The 14,123-nt window shown below is 40.6% G+C and overlaps 1 protein-coding gene across 2 annotated transcripts in view; it reads right to left on the bottom strand.

Annotated features, from left to right (window-relative positions):
• The window catches only part of ZC3H15 (zinc finger CCCH-type containing 15), a 99,738-nt gene extending 86,496 nt beyond the window's left edge, over positions 1-13,242 (bottom strand). The window contains exons 1-3 of one of the 2 annotated variants that reach the window (XM_029605958.1): positions 13,057-13,209; positions 8,033-8,613; positions 2,801-2,902 (exon numbers count right to left, since the gene is read on the bottom strand). In XM_029605958.1, the coding sequence (XP_029461818.1) occupies positions 2,801-2,902; positions 8,033-8,038 (108 nt within the window). In that variant the 5' untranslated portion in view covers positions 8,039-8,613; positions 13,057-13,209. Of the gene's footprint in view, positions 1-2,800; positions 2,903-8,032; positions 8,614-13,056 lie in introns of both variants that reach the window. The other variant, XM_029605957.1, reaches the window with a different exon arrangement.
• Positions 13,243-14,123: the final 881 nt, after the last annotated feature.

Genomic DNA, 14,123 nt, shown 5'->3' with positions numbered 1-14,123 from the left:
TTTTGCCCTCACTCGCACGGCCCTGCCTCCCGCAGCTCAGCCGATCATTACCTGAGCAGCTCCCTTCACGGTGTTTTTTTTAAAAGGCAGACACCAAATAAAGGAAATAACCAGCAAACAAGGAAAGCACAAATAAAAGGGCTACTTCCCTGCTTCTGGATACAGAGGGAGCAGACTCTGGAGGTAAGGACTCAGAGGGGGTGAGGGAACCAGGAACCCTGGCTTTCACCTCCCCTGACCGATAAAGGCTGAGCTAGCTCAGGGATCACCAAACCCCTTGCTCGACCTGCTCAACCCAAGGGATGGCCCACTAAGATCTCTGGGAGCCTTCCAGGAATCTTCTGTCTTTTTTTTTTTTTTTTTTTTTTTTTTTTAACATCAAACTCTAGACTGCAGGTTTGCACCTCTACCATCTGCAGGAGACAGAAATACTGAGAGACTGCAGGTGGCACTCGGTTATGTAGCAGTGCCTCAAAGGTTTTGCTCTCTGCTTCCGTCTGCTGATAGGGATACATAAACCCATTTGTCTGGACTGATCCAGGGTAGGAACAGTAATTGAGGCTGGTATGAAACTTCCAATTCTTTCCATATGTTAATTTATATTAATTCACAGAATTAAGTGCAGTTTATTAGCGATTCGGTCCATTCTATGATGTACAGGAGGGGTACTTTTATATTACTTAAACTGGAACCATTTTCCCTGATTAATATACCTTCTAAGGGAATATTTCCAAGACCAGAAGTTGCAATAAGGAGACCAACAGGCCTCATACAAGCTGAACCCTTTGATACATTTTTGATTCTTCCGGAAGCAGGTATAACAAAGATGGCAGCATTCAGACTAGTTACCTAACATGTTTGTTTCTAAGGTATTTTCAAAGAATATGCATGAGGCATGCTGAATATACTGCCTCCATAGTATACAAGTAGATCTCATGCATATTCATTATGAATATGCTAAAAACCATACCTGCATGCATGACTTGAGGGCGGGTGTTGCCTAACCCAGAGATATACAGTGGGATCACTGATCCTTTTCTTGTGTGGGCCAGAGAGTAATCTTATCTGGAGCAAGAATCACCCTCATGCCTCAGAAGCTGCACTGCTGCCAGATCTCACTGTCACGTCCCCTGTGAGAAGTTTTAAACCATCCAACTGGTCCAGACTGGCAAGTATGTCACGCCACATCTCATGCTAAAAAGAATGATCAGCTTAGGACAGCTGCCAATATTGTTAATCGCAGTGACGCACAGATAAATCTCAATTTAAAAATAGTAACCTGAAAGTGAAATATTGAATTTATACTACTGATTGAATGCCAACACACACCATGCAAATGTTTAAAGCTCCACCTGGACAATGGTAGGAGAAGTAGTTCATAGGTCTTTGACATTAAAGCTTCATGGGTTACACATCGAACACCAACATTGTACATTTAGGGATATTTTGTCTTTGTAAAGGATGGCTGTCTATATTAATTTAAATTTCAAAAATTTCTACTGAGTAGTCAAGTTCATATAATGTGACTAATGGTATTATTGATCAACAGATTACCAAAATAGATGCAATTGTGGTACATAAACCACTGGTCTAGCTATCCCAGAGATAGAACCCAATCCTTCAGACATATCTATCTAGCTGGGCTTTCAGGATATCCACAATAAATATGAATGAGATAGATGTGCATTTAAGGGCGAACTTTAAAAGTCTTACGCACATAAATTCCGGCGTTTACTCACGTGGATGGGCCTTGCACACGTTGGGCGAATCTTCAAAGGGCCCCGGCCACGTGAGTAAACGCCGGTATGCACATAAATGCCGGGCCAGCACCACTGATCACTTCCCGAAGACATGGCTGCTGGCGCACACACCTTACTTACTTCAGAGCCTGACCTGAAGAAATAAAACAAACAAACAAACACAAAAAAGAATAGGTAGGGTTTAGGGGGTGGGGAGGAGAGGGGAAGAGGAAAGAAGGTTAGATAGGGGGGTAGGGAACTGGGGAAGGCTGGAATGCGTCTCTGCACGGAGGTTGCATTAATTCTCACCCCCTTGCGAGCACTGCCCGCACGTACGCAGATTACAAAATCCAGCACGCATGTGCGCGCAGCCCACAGCTTTTCTAACATGCGCGCGTATGTTAGAAAATTGGCGCGTCCATGTGCGCGCGCTGGCAAGCGGGCGCACATGGACGCTTGCTTGCACAATGGAAAATCTACCCCCAGAGTGGATGCAGTGCATGAAAATCTGTCATGCATATTCACTGTGGATATCCTGAAAACTTGACTAGATAGTGTGCCGAGAACTGGCTTGTGAACCATTGATCTAGACTTCACCCTAAGTGCCACATTCACCATTACAAAGTGGTATCACCTACAGTACCTGAATGTAATCCGCTTTGAAGTGCTGAAAAAGCAGAATATAAATCAAATACCTATATATTAAAAAAAAAAACACAAAATGTACCCAAATTAAAGGGGGGGGGGGGTAGAAAGACATCTTCCAAAATGAGCGATTCTTTTAGTTTTATTATTAAGGCTTGTAACTGGTCCACAGTGACTGATGTCAAAAACAACAATGGATAGGCCTAGTTCATACCGCAAACATGCAGCATAAATGCTACTGAACTGTGCGGCGTTCCAGCATGTTTGCAGACTTCCATTTTGCATGCCACAGAACCTATGCTCAGATTGTTACAATAAATGGGGGGGGGGGGGGGGGCTTGACTGAATTCTACAATGAGGGCAAACTGGAAAACGAGCTTAGTAAGGACATGATAGTCGATAGAAAATATCCTTACCTGACGAGGATTTTGCTGGCCAAATTTTACTTGGTGGGTCACGGTTTTGATAAACTTTTGTTGCTTGGCTCCTTTCTTGTTCTTTAGTCCAAATGTTTTGTCCTTAAAGAGAAGGCAACAACTTTTAATGAAGCACTTATTACCATGACTGTGGTGAACCTTGACAAAAAGACAGACCACTCAGAGGACTCTGCTTTCTCGCCTGCCTTTTTCTGTTCTATCACCTTCATGTATCTATTGTTTTGTATATGAGGAAATATCATGGACTGTTACAGAAAACTGTACACAGAAAATGTTCCCTGAAGAAGCAACAGTGACATATTTACACTATCTGAAGGCCGTAAGACTAGACTGCTTCCGATTCTTTCCTGAAGAGAAAATAGATGTCTTAACATAATACAAAGGGCCAGATTTTCAGAAGATTTACGTGCGTAATCGGGCTTACGCGCACCGGGCCTATTTTAAAAAGGCCCGGTGACGCACAAAGAGCCCCGGGACGCGTGTAAGTCCCGGGGTCAGAGGCCTCCGACAAAGCGGCCATTGTGCTGTGTTGGAGGATCGCGTGCCGGTAGGCTGCCGGCGTGCGCAAATGGTAAGAAACATTTGGGGGGGGGGGGGGGGGGGGGGAACAGAGGAAGGCAGCGTGCCGACCCCGGATTTTATAACATGCGTGCGTGCATGTTATAAAATTGGGTGTACATGTGCGTGCACCGGGTAGCATGCGAACATGTACGCCTGCGCACAACCTTTTAAAATCTACCCCAAAATGTGATAAACTATATCTGAAGCACTTCTGCAAACAAGAAAAATCATTTTCCATCGATAAGCAGACTGAATTAGCCCTGCTATTTAGATGATGTCACCGATGGGGTACTCAAGCGGACATTCTTCTCCAAGATTCAGTCTCTGTGTTCTGCACCTGAGCGGCACTTACCGCGCACAACACGTCATCACTTTTTTCAGTTACTTTTATTCTACGCTCAGGCACAGTCGCTACTTCTCTCTCTCTCCAGAAAGTCTTTTGGTTCGTGCTAGCGACTCCTAAACAGCACTTTTCAGTGCTAAAATGTATTTGAAAAAGCCAGGTTTTAAATATTGTCAGTGCAGACACAATGTCCATCACTGACAATCACAATTATTGTTATATTTGCCTGGGCCCAGACCATGACAAAGCATCATGCAGGAACTGCGGACGCACAATACTCATAGCACTTGTATGGCAAAGACAACCCTGGTTCGCTTATCTGGTCAAGACCCAAACCTATTAACTCAAGAGGGGACCACACTCCTTCACCCTCTTCACTCCTCCCTCCACCTGACAGCCTGAATGTTGAACACGAGATCTTACAAGGTTTAACTCTTACAGCGGATATTCAACAGATAATAATAGCAGCAAGAAAACCATCAATGAGGAAAAACAACTCCTTCAAATGGAAGAGAGATACTAAATGGTGTTGAACCCAAAAAATTAATCTATTCACCTCAACACAGATGGAAATACTCACTTGCTTCACACCCCTCCAAATCAGGTTTAGCTATTTCATTAGTAAGAGTACACCTCAGCGCCTTAGTGGCGTATCATGAGAGACATAATTGTTCCTCAATATAGTCTTACCAACCTTAATGAAAGCTCCTTTCAAACCTCTGCAGTCTTCTCATTTGAAATATCTAACTTGGAAAGTAGTTTTTCTAGTAGCAATAACTTCAGCCCAAAGAGTAAGTGAACTTCAAGCTTTAGTTCATGTCTCGCCTTACAATTTTACCACGACAAAGTAGTTCTTCAAACTCATACTAAGTTCCTTCCCAAGGTAGTATCAACTTTTCATATTAAGACATTACACTTCCAATATTCTTTCCCAGGCCTCATGCCAAGAGAGAATCTATGCTCCATATATTAGACTGCAAAAAAGCATTGGCCTACTATAAACAAAGAACTCGGCCTCACCGCAATTCTTCCCAACTGTTTGTATCATACAACCCAAATTCACTAGGAATGGCAGTTTCCAAAAGAACCATATCAAAACTGGATCACAAACTGTATTCAGTTGTCATACTTCAACACAAAGTCCCTTATCAGGTTCATTTTCAACACATCAACTGTGAGCTAGAGCTTCTTCTATAGCGCATATGCTAAATGCTCCCATAGAGGATATTTGTAGAGCTGCCACTTGTCCTCAGTTCTCACTTTTACTGCGCACTACTGCTTGGCATGTTTAGCAGCTGTGGATACTAGACTGGAACAGGCAGTTTTATCCAGTGTGCTAGACCAAAAAACTCATGTCCACTAAGAAGTTAAAAAAAATGTAAATAAACCAAACCATCACTTCGGTTTATTATTTATATGCTTGAGACTCCCAAATAGCAGGGCTAGTTCAGCCTGCTTATCGACTGAAAAAAGCAAGTTTGCTTACAGTAAACGGCGTTTTCCACAGATAGCAGGATGAATTAACCATGCTTCCCACCCTCCTCCCTGGACATGTTTTCTGCTTCTATATACTAAGACTGCTGCCTTCTAGCTTTTTTAGTAACTGAAGAGTGATGTCATGATGTGCGCGGGAAGTGCCGCGCAGGCACAGCACACAAAGACTTTGAATCTTGGAGAAGAATGTCCGCTTGAGTTTGCCATCGGAGACATCATCCAAATAACATGGCTAATTCATCCTGCTATCTTCAGAAAAAACACTGTTTACCAAATAAACTTGCTTTAAATCAGCAATTGCCCTTAAATTGGACACTAATGAAAGTGATAACATTACCAAGCAGAAATAGTAAAATTTAGTCTATCCTTTGATAAAAGGTTGAACTAATCAGATTTGACTGAATAAATTTGATTCCATACCTCCCAGCTAAGTGATATCCTACCTCTTAGGGTACAAAAGGATAGTAAGTGAATGTATTACCCTAAGGGGTAGCAACTATTACAGCAGAACATGGTTTATTTGGAAATCCATTAACTGGAAGCTTACACTATCCAGAAAAAGTATACTCCCTTTGCCCTGAACCATTACCAGAAAAAAAAACAAACACCCACCTTTTATTACCCAGAATTTATGCACCATGTAGAAATCATAAGCCAGCACCTCACCCCTATTCTCAGTTGTTTGCAGCTGAAACAGCCATGGCAGATTGGCAGTATAGCCCCTCTCCTGTTCCCAGTGGTAAACTAGGCAAAGGCTTACGTACTGAATTTGTAAAATAAAATCCAGCAGCAATATCATGAGTGAAAAATGAAGAGGCATACATGCTACCCATAAAAGACAGTCTTCTACCGTGTTCCTGGAAGATGTTTCCAAGCATCTCAGTGTCATTTTGCCTTGTTCACAAGCCAGCTGTGATCAATGGGTCATGATGCAAACTCTGTCTTCTACCATGGCAGCTCACAGACTGGCTTTCTTGATATGCTAGTATGGTTTGGAGATTGAGACTCACATGCTTCTCTGGAAAATACAGTTCTCTTTTGTATTTAAGGTATCACTATTCCAGAAGTATTACCAACCCAGAAGTCACAGCACGCACCTGCTCTAACTTATCAGGCAGCTTGAAGTCCTCATATGTGCACTAGTGCTAAAATTTCAACATGCTCCACACGTGCCACAACTCAATTTTTAAGTTTGCACTCAAGAGTTTTTCTTTGAGCAACTATTATTTTTGTAATATATATATGACGTAAATACACACTTAACTGGAAAACTCCATTATCCAGAATGCACTGGTCTCAACCATTTTGGATAAACTGTGCTCTACGATATTGCTGATAAACAAACATACAGTAAGACGACATTTCAATTTCAGTAATTCAAGGCTGGTAAAATTTAGAAGTTTATAACATTATGAGTGAAGTGGATTATTAATACTAAGACTTGGGGACATGGCATAAAACTAACAGCAGATTTTAAAAATTCAGAGAAAATATTTTTTCTCTCAGCACACAATAATGCTGTGGAATTTGACAACAGAGGACCTGGTCAAGACATGTACCATAGCCGGGTTTAAAAGGAGTTTGGATAAGATCCTGAAGGAAACATCCATAAACCATTATTAGCTAGGTAGATGCAGGAAAGCCACTGCTTATCCCTAGGCGTGGGCAGCAAGGAATCGATCTACTCTTCAGGATCTGCCAGGTACTTTCTAGTGCCCTGGACTAGCCACTTTCAGAAACAGACCAATGGGTCATCAGCCCTGATTCTAACTCAGCATGCCATATCTTACGTTCTTATGTACCTATCATCCAAAAGAGAAAACCTCTGTTCCTGCATAATGGCACTGTAAACTCTCCCATTATCCATCAGGGAACATGATTACTGTCAAGTCACTTTGAAAAATATTTTTAAACTTCTTCCATGAACTTGAACCTTTGGAAGTAGCCATATTCAGAAGCAGCATCATAAAAGAAACCTCTTCAAAATGGAATCTTATTTATATAGTATGTGTGATGACATTTGTGACAATCAGTTCCAGAAAGTGTAAGGTGATTGTTGCCACTCTGCTACCAAGGTTCAAATGAAACGATGGGCAGCAGCTTTAAAATCTTCAGTAACATTTTTGATTTACACATGACTATTACCATGTTTACTTTTGAAATACTGCACAATATGGAGTATTTGAGATGTAACCACCCTGAAGAATTTAATAAAAGCCTATTTGGAAAAAAGGCAAATTAGCAGTTCCTATTACTTGAATGGAAATGGAGAAAGCAGTGGCAGGGCTCCCCAATGGAAAAAGTCTTGGGCCAGATGGCTTTCAGGAGCACAAATGTGGCACCTGATAAACTGCTTGGGCATATAGGGTGCAAATGGATATATATTCAGATATCTTCATTAAAGCGGCTATCTCTGGAAAATAATATGTGAAAGTTTAATTGCATAAATAGGATAAAAGACAAATCCTGGGGCATATTGCCCAAATTTCTCTACTGAATGCTAATATAAGAAGATATTGGCCAAAGTACTCCAGATAAGCCTCAGGTTCTAATGGGAGAGTTGGTAGCTCCAGCCCAAATAGTTTTTATAAAGGGGAGATTCTCAACCATAAGCAGAATCTTTAATATTATGGCAGTGGCTAAATGGGACAGGATCGCTAGCCTGACAGCTGCATTGAACAAAGACAAGGCATTTGATAAGCTAAGGTGGCTTTTCTTATTTGCAGTCCTTGAGAAGGCTAGACTCCCAGAACAGTACTGTTGGTGGATAAAGTTGCTACATGCACATCCAAAGACAAAGAGTAGTTACTAACCAACATTTGTCAGATCTCTTCTGGATTCAGAAGAGTAGTAGACAGGGGTGTTCGCTTTCCTCCTTACTTTTTGATCTGGCAAATGAGATATTGGCACAGAGAATATGTACTAACCCAGCAAAGTCAAGGCTCTTGGTGGACAGAACATCACATGTAATCTTGTATGTGGATGATGTACTATTATTTATCACACAAAATAGAAAACTGAATACCATATGGAAAATGACTGCTATAAATTTCAAATGGTCATATAAATGGGGAACTCATATGACCGCAAAGGATGAGACCTTGTAATTTTAGGGCTAGAGTTTAACTTATTTGTGGTTTACAATTTTCTATTAAACCACTAAGGCTGATAGATTATAAAACTGTATGGCAATCATAGGTCTCTTGAATCTTTATCTTTGGTTTATTTTTTAAATACGCATTTAAAATAGAAGCTTCCCAGTATAAACCATAGCCACTTATCTTAGTTCATCAACAAGATGAGTCATGTAGAAATGCACTGCCCAACACGATTCACGTTTCAGAAGTTTTCCTTCCTCAGGGGGTCAAACAGCAAAAAGGTATAACAATACTCTCTGAAAAGAAAAAATGATATGGATGTAAATGCTGAATTAAATAAGTCATTGTGAAGCATATAGTACATGCATGTTTTGGTTGAAATAACTCGCTTCTCACCACCAGCTTTAACGGCAGTTGGAATGTTTCCCTCTAGGATCTGCCATTTGCTTATACTTATTTATACAATATGATTGGACAGAAGTAAACCAATAGGAAACCGGTAAATTCAAATGAACCAATCAGCTTGGTATGCATGGGTGACAAAAAATGTTATCCACTACTGCATAAAGTGTAGTTCTTTATAATTTAATAGTGCTTTAATGTAGTCACCCACCAATTTTATTTATTTATTTAATAACTTTTATATACCGACGAACGTTGGGAACATCTCGTCGGTTTACATAGAACAGAACTTAGCAACAGGCTTTACAATTATTGCATATTTTAGAACTCCCTCCCACCAATGGGGGAAGGGAGTTCTAAAATAGCCCATCGTAATTTTTTGAAAGTATGTTCATGTTAAAAACAATGTTTTACTATGGGCACATCAAGTTTACCCATATTTAGTCTACCGAGATGTTCTCGTAAATGTATTTTGATTGATCTTGCTGTGCATCCTATGTACAGTTGTGGACAAGTGCATTGTAACACAAACAATATTCCGTGAATTACAAAATCAGTCATGAACTGTTTCCTTTAATGCACATTGGTTATGGGGTCTTACCAGATATTAGCTTCAAGAGTGGTTAAAACACGTATCACAAGCATCACAGGAGTGACCTTTACGGTGTCATATCTGCTACACTAACAGCTAGAACTAGGGACGCACGGATAATCTGATTTAAAATACTAGGACCCTTCTTAAAAGAAATCAGTGGCTTGTCTGAAAAAAATAGTATGAAATTGGAGCACATGCCAATGCTGCCAAATGCTTTGGGCTATAGATACTGCCTTGTCAAGAGTGTTGTAATATACAAACATATTGAGTCAGAGAGCTTTTATTGCGATATTCCAGCAATGCCCGCTTACAAACCATTTTTAACTAAAGATAATGGATAATGTCGCTCAAAAAAATCGTGAGGCTAGAACATAGGCTTGTGTTTTGAATTCGGCGACAGATGAAAAAATTCGCTGAATTCTAAAAAATTGGCTTGCTGGGAGGCCATCTTTGAAAGCTTGCAGATGGAAGCTGTGATACATTAAAAGGTTATTGAGGTCCAATTTCTGTAGTCTCCAAAAACATGAGAAAAAAAAATGAAGATTTGTAAATGAATTTTTGCTCCATTGTAATCCAGCACTAAATTGGCTATCGATGGGGTTGCTGAAGAACCCATGGCTATTCCATGAGTTTGAATGTAATAATCCCCATTAAATTTTAAATAATTTCTCTTTAACACTAATCGAGCTATAGCCAAACATTCGGAAGGAATGTGATGCATGTGTTGTACGGATGAAAGAGTGGTCTCAATAGTCTTGAGCGTAGTCTCATGGGAAACATTGGTAGAGAGAGAAATAACATTTTAGTCACTATGGATGTTAACAGAAAGTAATGGAAGACTCTATAGTTTTATTTAGCATGAGTGGTGTTTTGTACATAGGAGTGCATGTTGATATCCAAAAGTGATAACTGGAGACTACAGCTTCCATCCGCATGCTTTCAAAAATGGTCTCCCAGCGAGTCAATACTTTAGAATTCGGCGAATTTGTTTTATCGCCGAATTCAAAACACAAGTCTATGTTCTAGCCAAACGATTTTTTGAGCGAAGTTATCCATTATCCATAGTTAAAATAGCTTATAAGCGGGCACTGTATTCCCCTTGAATGGCATTGCTGGATATCGCAATAAAAGCTTGCTAACTCAAGGTGTTTGCGTACAACACTCGGACAAGGCAGCATCCATAGCCCAAGCACCGGCATGTGCTCCAATTTCATACAATTTTTTTCAGATAAGCCACTGATTTCTTTTAAGAAGGGCCCTAGTATTAGAAATCAGATTATCCATGCATCCCTACTTCCAGCTGTTAGTGTAGCAGATATGACACATCGTAAAGGTCATTTCTCCTGCGATGCTTGTGATATGTGTTTAACCACTTGAAGGTAACATCTGGCAAGACCCCATAACTAAATGTGTATTATAAGAAACTGTTCACGACTGGTTGCAATTCACGGAATGTTTACATGTTGCAACACACTTGTCCACAACTGTACATAGGACGCACAACAAAGTCAATCAAAATAATTTTACGAGAACATTGCAGTAGACTAAATACGGGTAAAATTGATGCGCCCATAGAAAAACATTGTTTATAACATGAACATACTTTCAACCAATTACATTGGACTATTTTAGATGTAGTCATCCCCCCGATAGGGGGAGGGGCATTAAATCACTATTAAATTATAAACAACGCTGGATTTTCAAATTGGCTTCCAGCTTCCCACAGGGTATGAATGGCAATACAGAGTGGATGTCACTTGTTTGATTCATGCACTTGTTTATGCAGTAGTGGATAACATTTATTGTCACACATGCATACCAAGCCGATCGGCAAATTCAAATTTGTTGGTTTCCTATTGGTTTATTTCTGTCCAATCATATTGTATAAGTATAAGCAAAATGGCAGATCCTAGAGGGAAACGCTCCAACTGCTGTTAAAAAGTTGATGATGAGAAGAGTTATTTCAATCAAGACACATATGTACTATATGCTTCACAACTTGTTTTATTCAAGATTTACATCAATATCTGTGTATGTTTTTTTCTTTTCAGAGAGTATTGTTATACCTTTTTGCTGTTTGAACCCCTGAGGAAAGAAAACTTCTGAAACATGAATCGTGTTGGGCAGTGCATTTCTACGTGACTCATCTTGTTGATGAACTAAGGTAAGCTTCTATTTTAAATGCATATTTAAAAAAACAAAACAAAACAAAGGATCATATATTCATGTTTGATGGTCCTGAAAATGAGTGGCAATATCCTGGGAGTAAAACAAGTTGTCAGACGTATAGTGGAGGAAGCAGTGGAATTTACACCAGGGTTAGGTTGGTGGGGATCGCAGGCATTTGCGAAATATAGCAAACAGATAAATCACTTAGTACACACTGCATCTATGTGGAAATTGCTTCCCACAATGGAACACTGGCACAGACAAGTTTATGAGATAACTTTTTAATCAAGGCTAATTTATAGGCCAAAAAATAGTGCAAGATTGTATAGTAAGATCTGGGAGAAATACAGATATTATAATAGACATTCTTCTGGGTAGGAATCAGAACTGGGTAAGGTATAAAAGTCTATGCAAATGGTTTATTGTGATGTCATACAAAATTGTGAACGCTCTATATGTATTTATGCAAAGTCAGATAGATACAAGTATTTCTGTGGTCTTTATTTCTTTACAGCATAAGTTAAAAAAGCCTCTTCTAGGTATCACAAGTGGCTCCAAGTTATTAGTCCTATAATGATATTTAGTTATCTTATTGGGAGCAATTCCCCATTTCAGCAGCACTCTGATCAGCTGCATTAAGAGCTGGCAGGGGAACTGGAAGAAACTACAAAAACTACAGATCAAAATGTATTTGTTTTTAATGAGTGTATACATGCACATAACATACTAAATGATAGAAAGTAAGAATCAAGTGACCCATTCAGATGCTACCAAATTGTTCTTATTTAGCAAAGGTTAGATCCCAGCTATTAGTTGTACAAGCCTCCCCACCTGGATATCACTCCCTGTCCAAGTCAGTTTTGTCACCTTTCTTCTTTGGTTCTCAATCGCTCTGGGCACGTGAGGATACAAGCTCCTAAACTTAAACTAATATTCTGCCACCATCCCCTTCCCATATTTTTAATATGCCTTCACCACCCAGTTCTCACCTCTGCCCACATTTTATCCCACATCACTGCAGCCATGAAAGTGTAACTCAGTCTGCCACATGCTTGAATATTCTGAAAATAAGTTATCATGTAAATAAAGAATACTTCATTGTTTACACTCCCACACAGCACATTATTACTGATAAATGCAGTAAAATGATGTTGACAGCCACCTCTATTCCGTCTTATTCGGACACAGTCTTTAATTATATTCAATTCTGGAAGTAGATTTTTTTGTTAATCTTAGATAAAACACAGGAAATGCTGCTATAATGACAGCAGAGCCTTAACCTTCCCCAATGGCCAGACGAGAACAGAGTCGCTGGAGGGGCAGTTCCTTCCTCCGGCTACCACTGACCCTTTCTGCCGACACCACCACCAGCCCTGTGGGTTCTTTCCTCTTTGATTCATGATGACGCCCTCAGTATTCGCTATGACGCAGCGCGCCAACCAAGGACCCGGATGCTGAGTCCGGCGAGTTTGCCGGCTCCGTGCCGCCGACAGGCAGCAGGGTGAACAAGGGAAGCCGGGCAGCAGGCCGCGAGCCGGCCCCGGCTGCCCTAGCTTTCCACGCCGACGCTCACCTCGATGATCTTCTCCTTCTTCTTCTGGTCGGCCTTCTTGTTGCCCGCGGACGGCGGTACCGCAGCTTTCTTTGGGGGCATGGCGCGGTAAATCACTCCGCTGGCGTGCTTCGGCCACTCACTCCAGCACAGGCCTGAAGACTTCTAGAGCCAGGGGCATTGTGGGGGCGAACGGAAGGAACGTAAGCTGGATGTGACGCAATTGAACGTCGTGCATTTGTAATCAGGAAGTCGGAAAGTGCTCTTTTGAGCTTCTGTCAGAGCTTTCCAATTTTCTTATATTCAGTCTCGTGCTGATCCTGGAATAATGAGATGGATGGTGTGCTTTTCATGCCGCTAGGTTACTCAATGGCTGGAGAGAAATTTTTAGCTAGTTCTGTTCTTTTTTTAAATTAGTTTGTACTTACGGCCTTACTTAGTGTTATATTGGTAATTAAACGGCTTATGTTGAAAATGTTTTCAAATGCTACATCATGTTAGAAGAATGCCAATGTCAGAGGTTTAGAAACAGAATCATGTTGATAGAAGAAGACCTTAAGATATATGTAGTCTGTTTTATACAGGAGAGCAGTCCTGTCTTTTAAGACGTTATCCTGCCCAAGCGAGAACAGTATGTACAATTCTGTTTCTCAGTCTCACCATGCATGGAAAATGTAATTCAACTGAATCCATCATACAGATAGGCAGATCTAGGATTTAGAAATGTGGAGGGACAGTGCAGATCGTGTGGTGCATCCTCAGCCCCCTACGCCTTTCTTCTCACTTCCTCCCTGCATACTCATTCACTCTCTGTCTCCTTCTCTTGTACTAATTCCGTGGTTGTCTTTATCTCTCTCTTAGTTACCTTTCTATCTCCAGTCCCTAATAACTTCATATCTATCTCCCTTCTTAAGTTGCTGTCTATCTTTTTCCTTTCATTCCTCGAGGTTTCTCCATCTCTTTACCCACAAGTTCTTTTCTATTTACACCCAAGACAGGAATAACTTCACAATGCCCTGCCTTTGGATTCCTCTTGCTCTGTCTCCCCTCCTTTTCTTTAGAGCAGAGCTTTCCAAACTTTTCATGTT

Source organism: Rhinatrema bivittatum, chromosome 6 (genome assembly GCF_901001135.1).
Source record: "Rhinatrema bivittatum chromosome 6, aRhiBiv1.1, whole genome shotgun sequence".
NCBI lineage: Eukaryota > Metazoa > Chordata > Amphibia > Gymnophiona > Rhinatrematidae > Rhinatrema > Rhinatrema bivittatum.
This window is presented reverse-complemented; position numbering and strand designations above follow the sequence as displayed.